Source organism: Acanthopagrus latus, chromosome 23 (assembly GCF_904848185.1).
Source record: "Acanthopagrus latus isolate v.2019 chromosome 23, fAcaLat1.1, whole genome shotgun sequence".
NCBI classification, from domain to species: Eukaryota; Metazoa; Chordata; class Actinopteri; order Spariformes; family Sparidae; genus Acanthopagrus; species Acanthopagrus latus.
The window spans coordinates 15,083,800-15,103,739 of record NC_051061.1 but is presented as its reverse complement, the minus strand read 5'-3'; the positions used below and the strand labels follow the sequence as shown (position 1 = coordinate 15,103,739).

Here is a 19,940-nt window from a genome sequence, read left to right as displayed (position 1 = left end):
GTCAGGCAGAAATTCAATCTTCGACCCTTTCCTCCTCCAAGAGCACCGCTGCAGCCTCATCTACCCCTTCCTCTGCCCCCAACAACCTCCACTGCCCAGAAAGGTCAACTTCTTAACCCCTCACTTTTTCTTAAACATACTGTACATGTTTGCATGCATGGGTGCACGCGCACTTTCGCATCGCAGAGAGCAAAAGCATTGTGTCAAAAGGAGGGGGAATTTTCAAAAAGGAAAAGTTGTGGTGTTCGTTATGATGATTTATGCTCTGTGATGAGACCACAAACATGTGGTTAGTATTTTCCTTTGGTTTTGCCTGTAAATGCTTTCACAGCTTTGCTCTCATCATCTGTTTTGAGGCACATTTCCCTATTTGACTGTGGCTTTTGCAAAATTGTTTACACGTTCAAAACAGAGCACATAAAACATGGTCAATTAAACCTGACCTAATTTTACACGAGATATAAATCTGGGTGTCATCAAGCCTACACTGAAGTGTCTCTGTGTGCCACCTTCTCTGCTTGTAAGAAAACTTAACTCCCATGCCAGTGATGCCTTCAGGTACTCTGGGTAAATTCCAGGTTCTGAATGATCAGAATCATAAATGCAGCTGTTTGCTCAAATTCATTTTCTGGAAGCTATTGTTTGATTTTACACATTGAAATGAAATAAAATCAATCCTGACTGATGGACTGTGGCTGGTTAATTGGGTTCTACTTTGAAAACACATTTGTGGAGAGACATTTTATTTATATGTTTAATGCTGGAGGATTTAAAAAAATAATAATGTTTTTTTCTGTGCATCAAAATGGCCGTAGGGATTGCAGTGTCATTCATTCAGGTGAATAGTTGTTCATTTCACCACATACTCAAGTTTTCAACCACTTTTACATGGACTGAAATGAAACTTTGAACAGGGATTCATGGTCGACAGAGGATGAATCTTTATGAATCTGAAGACTGATAATGGTGACATTGATGGTCCAATTTATACTTATTCTGTGCATCATCTCAGCATCTACTGGATGGAATTGAAAACATTTGGTGCAGATGCTCATATAATGCCCCCCTCGAAATTAATTATAATCACTTCAGTGAATTTCTGACTTTTCATCTGATGCCATCATCTGGTTAAAATTTTACATTTTTGTACAGCACTTAAGTTTATTAACAAAACATGTGCAAAGCTAGTCACATTTCCTTCAGAAGTTGTACTTTGTGTTCCGTACTAACCAGCAAGTGTTGACATGGTAAAAATTAGACCTGATAAACATCTGCCTGTTTGTGGTGCCATTGCTGGTGTTAACTTGTTAGTTTGTTAGCTTGCTGACATTAGAATTTATTTTAAAACACAGGCTCACATTGCTGAAGGCTCCCAGTCTTGTTTTAATTCATCAAACGACCCCAGTAGATCCTCTCTGGAAGATGGTATAGGAGAAATTATGAGACAAGTCAAACATATTAAACAAAATAATAATTATAAGACTAATAACTTACTGTGCCGTCACTATATTTAACTAATATTGAAAACTTAAGTTGGCTCTGAGACAAAGCAAGTCATTACTGGTGATGATGCTTTTGCATTTATATGACAATAAACTAAAAAAAAAACCCAAAAACAAACAAACAAACAAAAAAACCTTCCAGACTTTGGCATGCTTTGTTGCTGTCATTGTGAGAGTGTTAGCATTCTGACATCTAGCATTTAGCAGAAACCACCGCTGTGCACAGCCTCACAGAACTGCTAGCATGACTCTTACCTGTGAGATTTTTTTGATTGGATTTTAGATTATTGCTGAAAAGTATTTCTGTGGCAAACACAAGTTTATGATTACTTGCAGGTTTTGTTCAGCAGTGGGCCTGTAAAGATGGACTAGTGAGTATATGAGTCTCCGTGTTTGGTGTGATGACAGTTGCAGCCACTTCTGCAGTCTTAATTAGCCACTTGTTAGCTACTGCCATTTTTATGACATGTAGGTGAATAAATAATAAGTCGTGGGGCAATGAATGCAGAATTTCATGTCTTAGAATAACATTTGTAAATATCTTATCCTGTAGTAACTACAAACTTTATTTCAGGCATTTAACCGGAAAAAAAATAAAAAAAAATCTCATAGACTTTGAGACGAGGGAACTGATTTCTAGGTTTTAGGACAAAATGCTTTTCTGGTAAATTTAAAAGATGATTTAACTTGATACAGTTTAGAATGTAATGGATGAATTTACACTTGACGTTTTCTTTGTTTGTTAGTTTTTTTGTTTTTTGTTTTAGTTAACCTTGTGATTTCCGATACTTTCCAGAAGCACCTGAAGGCAGCAGAGTGAACCACATGATTTTGATGGACTTTGAAACCTACCAACCAAACCTACCTTCACAAGCGCTGATTTTCTGGGGAAGTGCATCAGCTGAGAGCGGCGTTCACGAGCAAGGTAAAGCGGTGCTGGTCTCCTGCGGTGCAACATGTCAGTCCGCTATCACAACAAAGTCGTCATTGTCACTGGAGGATCCAAAGGGATTGGCAGGGGGATTGCCAGAGTATTTGGTATGGTAGACTAATTAATCATCAGTTATATGGTTTGAGTTTGTGTCAGAGGAGGAAGTTAATGATTTCGATCTTGTTTTTTTTTTTTTTCTTTAAAGTGGAGAACGGTGCCAAAGTGGTGTTTTGTGCAAGAGGAGGTTAGTAATGTAGTTTATATTTTCTTCATGTTATTTTGAATTCCACATTGCCTTGACATTTATTGGGAAAGGTACGATAATTGCACTGAAAAGAAAAAAGTTTGTGTGAATATAAATTGTTTGTATTCACATTTTTCATATGTATTTAACTATATTCCTACATTGAAATAAGTCAAGTTGCCCTATGACACAGCACCTAGATGTGCCATGACCAGGATGACAGAGGACCCTTCATCAAAACATTCTCACATGTATTGCAGGTGCAGCAGGTGAGGCTCTGGAAGCAGAGCTAAACAAAGCAGGACCAGGCTCATGTAAATTTGTCACATGTGACATCTCCAAAGAGGAAGACATCAAGGTAAAAGTGCAGCTCTGGTGTGATTATACTGGGCAGACGTTCACACTTCCTTTACATGTCACAAGACCTGTGGCGAATGCTGTGTCCTGTCTGTCACATGACTTCAACCCAGAGACCCAGGCATCAAGTTGAAACAAGTGTTTTGTTTTGTCAGTGACTTATCAGACTGCAGCCTGAGCTGGTATTACAGCTCCGACCAGTTCCATGTGTTCTTTGCAACTTTTTTGTTTGACAACTGGTTTTCCCTGTGCAGCTCTCCAGTCAAATGTAAATGGTGTGGTGTGTGTGTGTGTGTGTGTGTGTGTGTGTGTGTGTGTGTGTGTGTGTGTCTCCACAGCGACTGATTGCTGTCACGGTGGAGCATTACGGACAAATCGACTGCCTCGTCAACAACGCAGGCTGGCGTGAGTAGTCCCACACTTCCTGTTACCTCCACCGAGATATGATAATGCGGATTGCTTCCTGTGGCGAATGCTTTGTTTCTTTGTCACCCTCTTCAGACCCGCCTCATAAACCCACGGATGACACCACAGCAGAGGAGTTCAGGGACCTGCTGAATTTGAACCTCATCAGCTACTTCTTGGCTTCTAAAGTAACGTTTCTCTTCTAATGTTCCTTTCTGTGGAAACAAAGGAAGGCCGTGAAGATTGCATACAAGTGAACATCTAATTGTGAAGTTGAATCCCTACAGAATACTTGAATCATTTTTTATTAGTTTTATGCTTTTATTAGACATGGACAGCAGAGAGACACCATGAAACAGTCACCACCAGTGTAGTCCAGAAGCCACAACTCCATCTGGTAACACATGTCCAAAATAGGATAAGAATATATTGGTATTGTTCAGATTAAGTTAGGCCTGTAACGTATTAGATTGTCACTGTCATGAATTCACAGTAATGAAGTGCGATATCTGTAGCAGATCTGACTGCAATCCCAGCAGTCAGATGTTGATTACAGTTTTTTTCCCTCTTTTTAGGCAAATAGATAACCCTTAAATTGTCCGCAAATAACAATTACTATCAACTTCTCAATTACTAATGAAAAGGCAACCAGATGACTTCATAAACAAAAGATGCTCAGGGCCGAACATCTTCACAGGATCATTCAGACGATGTTATCATGTGTGCATTATTAACATTATCCAGTTACTTAAAATTTTTTTAATTATCACAGTTATTGTGTATATGGTGATATTGCGACACCCCTCGATTCAATTTCTCCTTCCCGGATCAAAAAAATCAAAAACAATAAAGGCAAAATTTCAGCTGGAAAAATTGAAGAAATAAGTGAAATTCAAGATGAGAAGTTCAAAATCTGAACTTCTGGGCATCAAGAATAAATCGTTCGAGTCTGAAAGGCATCGATAAACGATTTTTGTCCCATCAGGCGAAGTTCTGTCAGTCACACAACCCAAGTAAGAGAAAGAAATAAACATTAAAAATAACCATTAAATGAATCAAAATTAAATAAAATAAAAAGTGATTTATTAAATGCTTCAACGTTAGGCAACAAAGGAAGTGATCAATCTGACTTTGATAGTGTTCAATCATAAATCATTAAATTTACCATCTTACTTGTCAATAAACAGAATATTAGATATGCTACACTACTGCAGAATGATATTGTAATATTCCTTTGACATACCAGTAAGAGAAGTCCAGCTGAGTGATCGGAAAACCCAGAACATTTTACATTTTACATTTCTGAAAGTGCAACTTGAATTTAAATGACATGAATTCAGACAGTCCAGGTATTAAAATATCTCACTGCTTTAATTTACTGATTATTCATTAAGTATTCGGCAGTGATCAGTCATCAAACGCGTTCACGATTCAAATAATTACAACCTTCCTCTGCTTCCAATGAGCTCCCTCACAAATTCATTGAAAAAAGAAAAACAAGAAGAATGTATAAAGAATCTTTGAAATCATTAGAGGTCTCACTCTGTCTTCAGTATGCGCTGCCGTACCTCAGACAGCGTCAGGGGAACATCATCAACGTGTCCAGTCTGGTGGCCACCATCGGCCAGAAAGATGCTGCACCGTACGTCGCCACCAAGGTGAGTTTCTCCTCCAGAAACAAGCGTTTCCCCCCCAATTCATTTTAATTCCTCAAATCTCTGCCTGACAGAGAGATGGAGTTCTGTAATGTGATCTTTTCTCCACAAGGGGGCGATCATTTCCATGACAAAGGCGATGGCTGTGGATGAGAGTCGCTACAATGTTCGGGTGAACTGGTGAGGCACGCCGATTTAACGTTCATCAACATGTTGCATTTTGATAAGAAGATGTGATGTTTTTAACTTGAACTCTTAATCTTAAAAGTAACTGTTTCACTAAGAAACAACATTAACCTCTGAATGAGGCGTGTAGTATGAAACTGAAGCAGTTAAGTAAAGTACAAATACCTCAAAATTGTTCTTGGGAACAATAACAATAAGTCAGATAATGGATCAGTTGATTAAAAGAAAATTAATTACCAAGGCTTTGTAGAGCCTGACTGATATTTGATTTTTGGGGCTGATACCAAAAATGACAATATTGACATAGAGGCCGTACACACTGTTTTTGCAGTGATCCCTCAAATAGGCTTATCAAAGACTTGTTACAAATATGTGACAGAAGCAGAATGTTTTGCAGTTAAACAACACAGTTTATTGTCAAAAATGTCATCAGTTCACTGAAAAAGTACACTTTACTGAGAATTTAGTAATTATAATTTACCCAACGCATAATTATTAGCATTATAATCTCTAAAAAAAAGATTTCTCATCGGACAACATATATGCTGCTATGATATATCTGTGACGGGCCAGTATCCATATATAATAACAGCCCACCAATATATCAATCTGGCTCTTCTGTTTTGATAATCAGATGATTGTTTCAGTTATTTCTCAAGCCAGAATATTAAAACAATCACTCGTTCCAGCTTCTTAAATGTAGTGATTTGGCTGGAGAATGGCAGCAGTTCATCCATCGGTCGTGAAAATGATCAGTCTGATTAATGTCTGATTATGCTCTCTGCCATGTGCTGCAGCTTTTCTCCAGGTAACGTGCGCACGCCTCTGTGGGAGGATTTAGCAGGACAGACACCAGATGCTGCCGCGGCCATTAAAGCGGGGGAGAACTGTCAGGCAAGTCCTCACAATGGAACCATCAGGTTCCCACACAGATGTTCAGAGTGGAAGTGATCCTACAGAGGTCTTAGGAAAAAGAAAGAGATAGTTGATTAGTTGTGCGGCTGTTTCGTAGCTGCTGTTATCTGACAATAAAACGTGGTAACACTTGTTCCTCAGCAACATTAACAGATAAGTTGTATCACTGATGATACCGAAGTCTCGAGACAGTTTCTGCACCGTTGTTGTGTTAATGACCCAACTGCCTCCCGCTGCATTCTGTCTATTGGGTTGTAAATGTGAAGTCCCTCAATCCTGGATCGAAACAGAAACAGGCTGTTGGTTTTGCAATGCAAATGACAGCTTTCTTCCCATCCCAGTCAGAAGAGCAGCGTGAGACAACAAAGAGGAAAAAGTTACGCTGCGGTCCTGAAGAGTTTCAGCTTGCTTTTCATTATTCATAGTAAAGCGAGCAGAAGCAGAAGGCTGTGAAATAGCTCACTGTATGGTGGGATTAAGTGATGTCATGATGTTACTCTGCAAAAAGTTACAGTGAAGATGAATTTTTTCTCAGAGTTAATTATGTAAGATGATCATTGAAGTTACTGTTTATACATTTAAACGTAGATTGGTTCTAGAAGTAGAGGAGGATGAAGAGTATTTTCTTTTATCGTACACGTTCCTCTAGATTTTTCACTTTTTCACTTTCACTTTATGATAATGGACTGTGTGAAAGTAGGGAGCGCACAGGTCCTTTCCTGTAGTTGATGTGAACCCGACAGTATTCCACAGCTCTTGTCAATTTTTTTGTTTTGAAAACTTCCGACTTTTCCCTGTCCTCCCTGAACCTCATGTGTGGCAAACTGATCAGAATCAGAATCAGAAATCCTTTAATGTCCCGCAGACGGGAAATTTGTTGTCACAGCAGCGACATAATCTTACAAAAACAGAAACGTATCATAAGCAATAAAATTAAAAAGGGAAGAAATAGACATATATACATATTTACATGATGTAGTGCAAAATTAACAGCAGTTTTTGTTTTTTAAACATAGAAAGGAATGTGTAGATGTTGCACTTGTTGAGTCAAATAAGCAATCTGGCTTGATATATCGTCTGTAAGCAATTTCATTATCGGCCAATAACCAATAATATAAATTTCCCAATGTCAGGCTGATATTGAAAACCTTTTATTTGGCAAATAGTCGTCAGCAAACATGTTTATTTACATTGCATTTACAGCATCACAACAACTGTGAGAGTATAACACACACACATAAACACAAGGAAGTGCAGCCACAGGACTGTGGGCTTGGAAAGGGACCAAGAATCATAAATGACTTTGAGGTTTTCTTGTCTAACAGCTGCTGGGTCGCATGGGGACTGAGACTGAGTGCGGGCTGACCGCCTTATATCTGGCCGCTGATGCTACTTTCTGCACCGGGATCGACCTGCTGTTCAGTGGAGGGGCTGAACTCAACTACGGCTTCAAGAGTCAGATCCCATCCTGACCGTCCTGGTCTGCACGGAGTCCCCGTTGGATGCGGGACAGCTGGTTTTTTACAGATGAATTTGTCTGATGCAGATGGTGCATATGTTGGAGCGTCCTGTTTACATTACAAAGACGACTGCTGAATGCTTATAAATACAGGGAAGATGTTGAATTCATAAAATAAAGTTTATATTCATCACACTGATTGGCTGAGATAAGTCAGCTCATAGTTTGTGGCACCCTGTGTAACCAGACCTGCACCCCTCCCCACTGCTCGACCAATCAGAATTAACCTCTTTGACCTTAGGTAACCTCCTCTCTGAGTCTGCCGGCGTCCGCCAATCAGGTGTTACGGTTTTTTACACGCCTCCAACGACTTCCTGATTGTAATAGATAATGTTACCAATCACTGTAACCAGAGCATTAAAGCGATTTTGTGGCTGTTTATTACACCAACGTCCTCTTGTCTTCCCTTATAAAAAAGTGGTGATTAAATGATTAACCCAGATTTTTTTTTTTTTTTTAAGGGAAAATCGTTCACTGTTTAAGAGGGTATATAAAGTATCTAGATTAAGTTTATTTTTGTAAAGGACTATTATCCTGAGGTGTTTGTTATTTGTGGGTGGGTTCTGGCTTCACCTCAGCTGAGCGGTGGCTCGTATTTCAAAGCGGAACTCAAGTTGACTTTGAGCTGAGTGTGTTTCCACACGAGCAGATAATCGCGTTTGTCAGCCTTACGTAGCGGAGATGGCAGCCCTCCGAACGGTGAGTTCATTGACTAATGTCTGCGTGCTGCTTGTTATCTGTTTACTTTGACTGTCTGGGTAAATGATTCGCTCGAATAAGCGATAAGTCGGTTTGTAATGACGGAGAAAGATAAGAAGAGCGTACCACGAGCTGGTTCACACCGATGTGTCTGTCCCGCCAGCACCGAGGCTGGCAAAACATTGCAGCATGGGAAGGTCATTAAACCAAACTCCATGCTGGAGTCTGGGAACTAAAATTGTCTTGCTTATCAGCTAAAAAGAACACCTCGTAAAACACGACTCAAGATCGCCTCTAAGTCTTTGAGGCTCGATAACCATTTCGGCTGACATCAAATCACCAAGATAGTCCTTAGTACAGCACCTTCCCTTTATTAAAGTTTACTGATGTTATAACGTCTTAACAAATTCCGATGTTTTTTGTGTATATGCAAGTTAGTGCAGTTAGTTGATTTGTAGATTATTAGCATGCCGAATTAAAAGTAATGTCATGCCGATGCTTGAGTAGACATTCCTGTGTTTCTATGTAGCGTGTAAGCGCCGCTGAAAGTAAGTTCTCTTTGAATTGCGTGATTTTACAATGGAGTTTAGCGTTGAGTGAAGCACCCATATCCTCAGGTGGCTGAAAATGCAACATATGCCAAACTGAACTGTGCATGTATGTTATAAACTCGTTATTATCTTACAAGGAGCGCCGCATTTGTGATGAGTCATGTTATTTAAGTTGCTGCTAGCTCAGTTTAATGCTAGCTAGCCTTTGTTTTCTCCATTGAATTTTAACTCCAAACTTTTGTAACAAAAATATCAGATTTCATGCATCAGAGTTGCAATATTATATTGAATATGTACACACGGGCACATATAGAATCATGGCTGCAATAAAGGCAAAACTTGCATAATCCATTGAAGAAAGTGCACACGTGGGCTCCTGCAGCAGAATAACCATGCAGCTTTTTTTTTAAAGGTTTCACCAGAGCATCACTTATGCTTGACATGTGGCTGCTTTTATGCCGCAAATCACGTGAGAGGCTGGATAAGATCCAGTCAAACTCAGCACTGCACTGGGAATTGTAAACTGATTGCAAAAGACCAACAGTGCAGATTAAAAGATTGTTATTGGGTCACCAGAAGCACAGCCTGGTTTACAAGCTTTAACTGCCCTGATGATTCGGCCATATACTAATTAAAACAGGAGTCTTGGCTTTATTGTCTCCCATTACAAAGCAACTAATGTCGTAAAGAGCAGAACTATAAAACAAGTAAAACAAGTGGCTCTGCTTGGCTGTTGTAGTTACTGTATCAGTTGCCAAATTTAGATTGCATTTTGTCGATCTTGTGGTGCACTTCTCCAACAGCAAGCCATTATTATTGGTGGCTTGTTTGTTTTTGTTTTGTTTTTTTGTTTTGTTTGTTTGTTTTTTTTTAAAACAGCTATTGTTTTCCATTCCTGCTTTCACTGACTGGCTGTAATTTTGCCCTGTGTCACCCTCAGAGGATCCTTGTACAGTAGGTTCTCACCTTGCATTCCTCGTTTTGCGGAGCAGCCTGCACACGTGTCTCGTTCTAATTTTACAGCCCGGCACTCAGCACAGGCTGTTTCCTCCAGCCATGTGTTACTAGCTTCATACTGTGAACTGCCGGCAAAGTGATTGGTGCTGAGTCGCATGGCCACGGGCACACAGACACGGGTCCCTGTGTATTCCCCCCGAGGCTGGATGAATTGTTGTCACCTGGATATTTTAAGGATATTTCTCACGCAGTGTTTTTCACGTTTCATTTGCAGGCACTCAATGGACGACTTCTCCAGACACTCCCCTTTTCCTTTGGCTCACTGCGGTTTGCCAGCTCCTTTAAGGTAATGATGGAAGCATTAACCTGCTCTTTCTGCCCAGGTGAGGCCTGCAGCATCATCTCCCTCCAGCCTGCTCTGCAGTCTGGCCTGCCTGTACATGCCTGGTTGTCTGTCACAGAGAGGACTGTGTGTATAGATCATGACAGGAAGAAGGAAGCAACATTTGTCTCTCCATTTCCCACTTGTTGCCAAGAATTTAACAGTTTCTTTCCTCCTCTGTCTCTCCCTAAATGTGTGCTTATCATAATTATTTAATTCAGATTAATTGCAATTAATTGTGCCCGATTGTCCACATTCGGCAGTTCGAATGGCTCTGTGTAACTCAATTAATTCCTCTTAAAGCATGCTTTGCCAATAACGATGATTTAAAAACAATCACTGTATTCGTCAACCGCCTCTGCTCTTGTCCCGTCGACTTCCTCCTCTCTTCCCGTCTCCGGCTCGTTTGTCCATCCCCGTCTCAGGCAGCAGATCTCGTCATCGAACGCAACACAGCATGCAAGCCCAAGCCCGACCCCTCCACCTTGGTGTTCGGAAAGCAGTTCTCCGACCACATGTTGACCATCAGCTGGTCGGAGAAGGACGGCTGGGATGCTCCTCAGATCAAACCTTTCCAGAACCTGTCGCTGCATCCTGCCAGCTCGGCCCTGCACTACTCCATAGAGGTGAGGAGAGAGCTCGGCCAACGCATGGCGTCATTTCAGATGTTTTGTGCGGCGGCTCCCAACAATAGCAATGAGAAATGCAAATGGCTGATATTTATGTGTATCTGTGCTTCTCGTCATGATTATGTACTTAACACGGTGGAGGCATCTCTCAAGCACTGTGCAACTGAACAGGTGTGGAAACCTCACAGCGTCTTTCTGTTTGGAGATAAAGTAATGTGTGTTTCTGTCTTCCCCTCCAGCTGTTTGAGGGCATGAAGGCGTTCCGCGGAGTAGACAACCACATCCGTCTGTTCAGACCCATGCTGAACATGGCAAGGATGCATCGAAGTGCCGAGAGAAGCTGCCTTCCTGTGAGTCTGTCGAAAGAAAGCCTCACTGGCAATGCACACACAATCAAAATATTCAGTTTTTTGCCCCAATTATGAACAAAACAATATCTAAAATAAGCTGTTAAAATGGTGAACGAAAATGATGCAGTGTAACTTCATAATGTTTAACATTATGATTGTTTAATTCCCCGTGAAACATGGATCAAGGCCCTCACTAAATCCTCAAGGTCTGTTAACCAGTTTGGCACTTATATACCTTTGGCTCGTTTCTCCGTCTAACCAGTAATTTTAGCTTTTCTTTTGTGCATGTATCTTGACTGCAGCCATGCAAACTGACAGTTCGGCAACACACAGAAATGACTGTAAACAGGCAAACTACGGTTAAAAAAGAATGTTCTGAATGGGCTGTATACATATCCCAAGAATGCTCCTAAAACCTGAATAATACGGGCTTAACCTTTACTTTGGTAAAAAGCCTAATTGTGTCAGGAACTGAGTTACCTGTGCCACTATTTGATGTATTGAGCTTGGCCTGTGTCTTAACCAGAGTGGAAAAGCCTCTGAAACAGCACGCAGACAATCATGAGGCGCTACGGACATGATCAGACAGGGAGTCTGCCGCTAAACGCTATCTGATAACCCGAATGCCTGTCGGCCAACATTCCTCATAGGATACTTGATCAATTCATGAAAAGGCTTTCTAGAGTTTTTAAAAAAGTCCAGACTAATAGGATTGCATTGATGTGTTGCCACCAAAATCACCCTGGCAGAAACCTGAGCAAAAGCCACGCCGCTGGCCAGTCACATTCATGTGGGCGCACATCACTTGGAGCAGCTGTAATGAACTTCTCAAAGCTGAAGGAACCAGGCTCCATTGACAGTTTCATGAGTAAACCAAACCGTCAAACTGGAACTTCCTGGTTTATATTTCATCTCCTGTACCCTTAAGCGTCACGGCCAGACCAGCACAGCCCCTCGTTGCCATGACAAAGTGCCAGTCAGTCTGAATGCGAGCACATAAGTATTCAGGGCGAGGCAGTTTATGTTGCAGACTGCCTCCCTGACCCGGTGCGATGTTAGGTAACTGCCTGGCAACGTGCCCAGTTCGGGCTTTCCACCAAGACAACGCCGTCCTCACGCAAGAGTTAATTCTTCATCAGGCGTCGAGGACACAGTGGAAACTATGAGGAGTGTATGTCACATGATGATGGAGCACATCCATCTGGTCTGAAGCCATTTTCTGCTGTGATCTGTATTATTGAATCTTTGATGGCTAATTAATTCTTTTTTTTTAGCTTATGCTACATTTTAGCATGTCAGAGATAAAACATTCCAATAACAAAACATTGCTTACGTTAAAGAAATAAATTGTGTTAAAACATTGAAATGTAGCATGCTAAAACATAAAGTGAAGAGAGACTACAAAGTCAGTCTCTGTATTGTATGTTGCGCAGTTAAATCTACCTAAAGTTTGCGAACGCAAGCTAACATTAACCCCTTGGTCCTACCAGAAGTGAGGAAAATTGTGTTCTGTTGTTTAGGATTTACATTTTTAATTTGTAAGAGGAAGATGATTATATTATTATTATTATTATTATTATTATTATTATTATTATTATTATTATTATTATTATTATTAATAGACTCATTGTGTTATTTCTTCTCTCGAAACATACACAGGCAAACAGTCCTCTTCACGGTTGGCTTTCAATGTTCCTTGAGTCACTATATATTTAATCATATCAATTGTTTCGGATCAAAGTCTTGAATATCAAAGAGGCAACAAACAATAAACAAACCTAAATGATAAAAAAAGAAACGCCATCATTCTATACTATTTAATGCAAAGTCTCATATCAAGCCACATCCAACAGTATTTCTTAGTATTAGTAAAGAGAGTGAGGAAAGCAGAGCACTGAAGAGCGGCAGGTCAGCAGCTCATGTCCTCGTTTTTTTTCCCCTTGTAGTTGTTTGATAAAGGCGAACTGCTGGAGTGCATCAGGAAGCTGGTGGAGGTGGATCAGGAGTGGGTTCCCTACTCCCTGGACGCCAGCCTCTACATCAGACCCACCTTCATAGGAACTGAGGTGAGCTTCGGCATCGACACGCAAACTGTAGAAGCAGATTCCATTCGTACTGTAGTTTAACGCCCAAGTTGAGTGATTAGAGTCTGGTGTTAAATGTAGTTGGAATACAATCCTGCACACTTGAGTTACTGTCGCAATAACTGAGTCTTCTCCTCTTCGTCACCCTCCTTCAAGCCGTCTCTCGGCGTGTCTCGGCCAGGAAAGGCTATGATCTTTGTCATCGTCGGCCCGGTGGGACCTTACTTTGCCACGGGGTCCTTCAACCCCGTGTCTCTGCTGGCTGACCCTTCATTCGTCAGGGCTTGGAAAGGAGGCGTCGGGGCCTATAAGATGGGAGGGTGAGTTTGCTATCTTTCCTCTATTATCTAGTAATTTTAGGCACAGTTTAACCCTGATTCAACTCTACCGACTATTGACAAATGACTGAACCGGGAGTTGAGATCTGTACGGTGCTACTACTTAACAAGTGTCATTCTGTTACTTTATAATCTTGTAGTACGCGCATGTTTACTGTTGGAGAGAGAAGAACATCTGTGAAGTCTGTCCGTGTGTGCTTAAACCACCAAAGTTCAAGAAAGACTGGTTGCCCTTGAGAATTTTACCAATGACAGGAGGTGACAAAACTGGAATAGCAGTTCAGAATTTGAGAAAAATAAGAAAACACTCAAACGTAATGTTACACACTGATATATCAGTATAATTCTAGAGTAGCAGTGCACCGTTTAGAACGCTGTCCTGGTGCTAGTGCTTTACACCGCAGCTGTTTTTATTCAGCAGTGGATCCAGACAAAGACAAACTATTTGGATTTCCAGTTTGCTGATGAAGCTCGGAGAGGCAGCCAGAGAGCCGGCCGGTGTCAGCGTCAAATCAGTGTACAAGAAAAAAAAAAAGAGAAAGAGACAGACATTTTGTCTTGTCATAGCAGGAAACAGACCGATTATTAATATGTTCATTCATCACTGTAACAATACAACATGTCTTCCAAAAGAAAAAGCCTTCTGGGTCACCACCATCTTGAATTAAATTATTGAGAGCTGTCAGAGTCCATTGTTGTTCACTGTCAGACTGGTTCTACTCATCAAACACTGATGGATTCATGGAAAAGAGCCAACATTAAGGTCATTTAATGTGCTTTTCCTGCTGTGACAGTATCGGCTGTGACTCATTGAGCTGCGTTTACAGACTATAAATAAGAGAAGGAATGAGGTTAGACAACTGCTGGACACACTGACTCCAGTTGTGATACCGTCAGTGCTCCCGTCGTCTCCACACAGCCTCTAATCACAAGCCTGCTACTCTGAAGCGACACCTGCTCAGCGCCAGTGTGGTTACATAACGCCACTGGAGAAAAAAAAAACCACCCAGCCGGCTCACTAAGCCAACACAATCTGCTGCCCTCCCATAAAATACACTTCAGCTATCAAACCCTGGTTTGGCAGCAGCAGCAGTTGTGGGACTGACAGCTGATCAGAGTTGCTCTGTGTGTAACTGCTGTGTAATCATTGTTGTTTAATGTGTGTTTGGGTGTGTGTGCAAGAGACTCTCACAAAACTTTAAAGGAGCTTCTTGTTTGTTTGAGGCCACACTTTTGTTTTTACAGGATACTTACAGTTTGATTCAGTCCCAGCATGAACACAGAAACAATCCTGCAGTATAGGTGTCTCTTAGATTTGTTTAGAGATTTACTAAATGAGACATTTTACAGTTGAAAAAGCAACTTAACAGCGCTCTCTGGTGGGCAGATTATGTAACGGGATGCTGTTTCTAAATTACTTCAGACTTCAGTTTTGCAGTTCTGGTCTGTTCTGCACCGTCTTGTGCTTGTCGGCCGTCTCGTACACAGTGTAAGCTTCATCAGCTAGTCATTACAGCGGATGTGTTGATTTGTGCTCTGTTGCGATGTATTATTTTAAAGCTTTTATCAAACTATACCTAAATTATTGTGCATCTGTAATCTGCAAAAAAAATAAATCAATTGCTTTATCAGCCTCTTAAATCAATATTTGAGACATAAGCAAGATACTTTTGTGATTTTTAAAACTTTAATGCAATCACCAGGAGTAAAAAGCAGATGTTAGGCCACTAACATTTTGTTTGATTTAGAATGAACATTGGAAAATCTCTTAGGCTTGTGTCAACCACGGACCTTATTTTGGTATCTAACCAAAAGCCCATGAAAAATACCTTTTTGACTTTCATACAAGGGAACCTGAAGTGCAAAAATACGAACTTGCGCCCCGATTTTAGGACTCTTTCCTGTGTCACTCTCTGTCATCCTGTACAAGGAATCCTCTAAATGTATTCTGAAGATCGTTTTGTCCGGCTTCTACGCTGTGACACACAAAAACGAGAGCTGAACAAACGTGCACAATTAAGTATGACTCATCACTTGAGTCATAACTGAGTACGACATTGTTCATTGTTTTTTTTGTTTTTTTTTTCTTGAGCTCCTTACGGTCACAAGGATATCACGTTTTGACGTGTCACGGTTGTGCTGCATATTTCTCGGGATGTTGAATTTCTTGGTAGGTGTTGATGACTTCTGACAGAGGAAATGTTTCACCTGGGTGGCATTTATCAGCAGGATCCTTCCCTCTCACACCCGTCTGTGCGTGTTGATTCGGTGTCACCCATGGGTCTTTCTCAGTTGCCCCAACTCTCCTGAGATATCTTGAAAACATCTGCGTGACCCCTGCACGGAGTGTCACAGGATCAGAAATGACACCTGTTCCTCATCCTCTCTTGACACTCGTTTCTCTGCCTGTCTATGGTTTATTTTAACTCCCTGTAGTAACTACGGTCCTACGATAGCGGTGCAGAACGAGGCGGTGAAGCGCGGCTGTCAGCAGGTCCTGTGGCTGTACGGAGAGCAGGAGGAGATCACCGAGGTCGGCACCATGAACCTTTTCATCTACTGGACCAATGAGAAAGGAGGTCAGGCTCAGAGTTTTCCCTTTCATGAGTTCTTTTGTAAAGAGCGGAACTATTTCAAATTGACTGGAAATATTTAACAGTTGTGTGATGTGTGTGTGTGTGTGTGTGTGTGTGTCTGCAGAGAGAGAGCTGGTGACCCCTCCTCTGGATGGCATCATTCTCCCAGGAGTCACCAGACAGTCTCTGCTGGACCTGGCCAGAGACTGGGTAAGACAACCAGAGAGGAGACATGCAGTTTTATTACTTTGATTGTATTATTTGATTGTTTCACTAAACGCTTAAATGCTAATAGCGCATTGATTAATTGAATATACCACTCGCCTAAAAGGATGGCAGCCACCGCAGGTGATTAAGTCATTGTATCCTGTGTCTCCGTCAGGGTGAGTTTAAGGTGACGGAGCGCGCAGTCGTCATGAAGGAGCTGTTGGAGGCTCTGGACGCTGGCAGGATCCTGGAGGTGTTTGGAGCAGGGACCGCCTGTGTCGTCTGTCCTGTCGGCAGCCTGCTCTACAAAGGAGAGGTACAACCACACCTTCAGTGTTTTTCTCAGCGATTTCCGGTTGATGGTAAATTATTGCAGGTAGCTGACTAAAATGCCTCTCACAGACGCACCAGATCCCGACGATGCAGAACGGTCCTGACCTGGCAAAGAGGTTCTACAAAGAGCTTACTGATATTCAGGTAAGTGTGCTGAAGGTCAGAGAGGCATCGAAGGGGACCTGCTATAACCAGCAATACTGAGATAGTCAGTTGGGTTTTTGGTTTTTTTTTTGCTTGGCATATTTATTTCTCACTGCTGATTAAGGAATATTTTAACAATACAGTTCAACGAGGGCTACACTAACAAGTATTATTTGACAATTTACCCATTAAGACTGGCACCCATTTACAAAAGCAGTCTTAAACCTGTGTAGTTGTTTGAAAACTCCTCCTAACACCTGAGGGTTTTCTTTAAAAGCAGAATTGTCAACATTCACTAAAACTTTTATTTCCCAGAAAGATTTCTCAGGTGTCATCTTATTTATTGATTTTTTTAATGATTTGACTAAAATAATAATAATAATTTTTTTACTGTATTTCTGCTCGCTAGATGACTGAAAATCTTCAAAAATAGTTGCCAAATGCAACTTAATGCATAATATAGACCTAATGCAACAATGTAATATCATTTGTTGCTGCTCTAGGTCCAAGTTTAAAAGATAAGTTGACCCAAAAATTTCAAGCCAGTCTCTTAACTGTAAGCTTGACAAGGGTGTAAATGTTATCTTTTAAATCAGTTTGGGTCAGTTTGGGGTCTCAGGACTTTCGCAGACTTTGACTGATCTGTGAAGCCCCAGAAATGTTTTGTAAACTATTAAAAACTTTCTACTGAATTTTTCATTTTTGGGTGAACTTATCCTTTAACTATACACGTTTAAAAAAAAAAAAAGTTTTTTCTAAACTACTCATAATGCAGCTTTAACTTTTGCATTCACAAAACAAAAAGCAACAGTTATAACATTTCCTGCTTGTTAATTTCTTTTCCTTCTCGCTCTTCTTTCCTTGCCTCACCCAGTATGGACGCAAACCACGTGACTGGGCACCTTTGGTCGTTTAAAACGGCCACATTGCACACGCCAGTCGCATCAACAGTTAGTCGCATTATTCCACTTTGGACGACCAGCAGCTCCCGACCCTCCCTTCTCTCTCTCTGTCAAACTCACTAATGCACTCCTGCTTTCTTAACCAGCCGAGGAGACGGACGCCTCTCTCTCTCTCTCTCTCTCTCTGTCGGTCTTCTCTGGCGACTCTCACAGATGTTCCCGACCTGTGTGGACTCTCATAGGAAAACGGTTGGTGGTTGGAACGTAACAGCTCGCTTTGGGAAAAAGCAATATTAACAACAATATGCAATGTTTTGTCTCGGGATGACCCTCAATCTCCAGTCCGCTGTCATTGGAAAGTAAAACAAAATAACAACAACAAAAAAAAAAGCGGTCGAGATGATCAGGACATAAAGATGAGATCTGCTTAAAGGCAGCACTCTATCTAAATGTCTGTCTTTGGATTCACGTCCATTGGAGGACAGTGCTTGTACCCAGTTAATAGCACAAACATTCATTGTCATTAACGCTGCATTCTCACACTAACAAGAAAAGGCACAAACTGATATATTTCAGACATAGGAGGTAAAATATTACAATACTAGAGCAGCTACATATCACCTCTAGTACTTAACAGTAGAAACTCAGCCTCTTGGCGCTGAGCCTTCTGTAGTTGTGCTGTTTCTGAACAGCATCAAAATGTGTTCACGCAACAGGGAAAAAAAAAAACAAAACAAAAAAACTGTATTCACAATAACCTGTGCTACTTGCAAAACCTGTTGTGTGTTTTTTCTCTGAAACCTTTTAATTGTTACACGTGACCCGTAAACGCGTCGTAGGAGATGTTTTTCGTTACTCGTCGTGTACATAATGAGCCGAGAGAGTGCTGCCGAAGTCTTTTTAATGGGGGCCACGTCACCTTGACAACCAGAGTTTTGCACTGAGCTTGTTTTAATGTCAGGTTCGTGTCCGAGTGTGACTCAGCCTTTTTTTCTTTTTTATTTAGAGAGGAGACGAAGAGTTGGTTTTTTATGCACTGGTGGTTATCGTTTGCTAAGAATGCACAAAAAACAAACAAACAAAAAACAACTAAAGATTGAGATTTTAAGAAGAAAAAAAAAAGGCGATGGTTGAAGTGAATTTTTAGCGCGCACAAATGAAAGGTCGACAGCGGGCCTAAGAGATGAACTGTTGATGGCGGCAGTTACTCCTGCACTAGTTCGTGTGTTATCATTATGAAAACAAGTATAGTAACAAGTAGACTGTGCTGTTACGTTAGAAGAAATTATTATTTTTCCTCCCCTTGTTTTGGATTTAGGCCGACTGTCTTCCAGAGTACTTGACTGTGTTTTCCTTTTGAATGTATTGTATTTTTACACACACACACACACACACATACAACTCACCTGTCCCTCTTCTCTGTCTAAGTGCCTAACCTCAGTCTGTTAGCCTGTTTCTTCTAAGGATCTTCAGCTGCTGTTTTGTGTTTTCCTGATTGTGCACTAGGGGATACGTAGCTGGATTGTATGAGTAATGTCGGTTTAGGTTTTTTTCTTGTTTTTTTTTTTTTTTTTTTTAATGTGCTGTTACTTTTACTGTTACTCTGTTTTATGTTTTTACAATAAACCTGATTTGAGTTCAGCCTCGTCTCGCAGCTCAATTTGTGCTTTCTGATGCTTTTTCAATTTGAATCTGTGGGGATTTTCTGTATGTTTGTTTAAGACGAACACTTACCACAAAATGCATTTTAGACTTTTACAGCTGAATGTTGGAGCTTTACCTCAAATTAAAACCATTTAAGACTTTGTTTACACACATAAATTTGACTGGAATTCAACATATTTGCTCTTTTGCTCGTGTTATGTTAACGGTTAGCCGAGAAGAATGACGCCGCTCTCTAAAATATGAAGCTACAGCCATCAGTCAGTTAGCTTAGCACAGAGAAACGCAGGGAAACTGCCAACCTGGCTTTGTTTAAAAGTTCAAATCTACGTACCAGCACCTCCTAAAGCTGACAGAATATATAGATGTGGTACATCTCACCCCCACGTTTTGCTCTGTTGCTGGAAACCCT

At 40.9% G+C, this 19,940-nt stretch overlaps 3 protein-coding genes across 10 annotated transcripts in view; all 3 read left to right on the top strand.

Annotated features, from left to right (window-relative positions):
• The window catches only part of slc1a9 (solute carrier family 1 member 9), a 41,208-nt gene extending 38,772 nt beyond the window's left edge, over positions 1–2,436 (top strand). Inside the window, exons 13-15 of one of the 6 annotated variants that reach the window (XM_037087644.1) lie at positions 10–103; positions 1,839–1,873; positions 2,299–2,436. In XM_037087644.1, the coding sequence (XP_036943539.1) occupies positions 10–103; positions 1,839–1,873; position 2,299 (130 nt within the window). In that variant the 3' untranslated portion in view covers positions 2,300–2,436. Of the gene's footprint in view, positions 1–5; positions 783–1,838; positions 1,874–2,298 lie in introns of those variants that run through there. The other 5 variants (XM_037087643.1, XM_037087645.1, XM_037087646.1 and 2 more) reach the window with 5 other exon arrangements.
• Positions 2,323–8,098, top strand: hsd17b14 (hydroxysteroid (17-beta) dehydrogenase 14). 2 transcript variants are annotated; one of them, XM_037087661.1, is made up of 9 exons: positions 2,323–2,427; positions 2,639–2,677; positions 2,938–3,035; positions 3,373–3,439; positions 3,536–3,627; positions 4,993–5,097; positions 5,207–5,274; positions 6,078–6,174; positions 7,521–8,098. In XM_037087661.1, exons 1-9 carry the CDS (start codon positions 2,328–2,330, stop codon positions 7,665–7,667), a joined length of 813 nt encoding a protein of 270 aa, XP_036943556.1. In that variant the 5' UTR covers positions 2,323–2,327; the 3' UTR covers positions 7,668–8,098. The 2 variants fall into 2 exon arrangements, with proteins under 2 accessions (XP_036943556.1, XP_036943559.1); XM_037087664.1 differs by having other exon boundaries at positions 2,398–2,540.
• Positions 8,099–8,223: 125 nt separating this feature from the next.
• On the top strand, positions 8,224–19,507 carry bcat2 (branched chain amino-acid transaminase 2, mitochondrial). 2 transcript variants are annotated; one of them, XM_037087659.1, is made up of 11 exons: positions 8,224–8,413; positions 10,196–10,267; positions 10,729–10,929; positions 11,172–11,282; positions 13,229–13,348; positions 13,523–13,686; positions 16,141–16,283; positions 16,405–16,490; positions 16,663–16,803; positions 16,890–16,964; positions 17,839–19,507. In XM_037087659.1, the coding sequence occupies exons 1-11, from the start codon at positions 8,396–8,398 to the stop codon at positions 17,878–17,880; spliced, it is 1,173 nt and encodes a 390-aa protein (XP_036943554.1). In that variant the 5' UTR covers positions 8,224–8,395; the 3' UTR covers positions 17,881–19,507. The 2 variants fall into 2 exon arrangements, with proteins under 2 accessions (XP_036943554.1, XP_036943555.1); XM_037087660.1 differs by lacking the exon at positions 8,224–8,413 and adding an exon at positions 9,843–9,918.
• Positions 19,508–19,940: the final 433 nt, after the last annotated feature.

Coding starts and splice junctions, on each gene's coding strand:
- hsd17b14 (XM_037087661.1), top strand. CDS start 2,328: ATGATTTTGATGGACTTTGAAACCTACCAACCAAACCTACCTTCACAA. Junction 2,428..2,638: donor GAGCGGCGTTCACGAGCAAG/GTAAAGCGGTGC, acceptor TTTTCTTTAAAG/TGGAGAACGGTGCCAAAGTG. Junction 5,098..5,206: donor CACCGTACGTCGCCACCAAG/GTGAGTTTCTCC, acceptor TTTCTCCACAAG/GGGGCGATCATTTCCATGAC.
- bcat2 (XM_037087659.1), top strand. Junction 10,268..10,728: donor GGTTTGCCAGCTCCTTTAAG/GTAATGATGGAA, acceptor TCCCCGTCTCAG/GCAGCAGATCTCGTCATCGA. Junction 13,687..16,140: donor GGGGCCTATAAGATGGGAGG/GTGAGTTTGCTA, acceptor AACTCCCTGTAG/TAACTACGGTCCTACGATAG.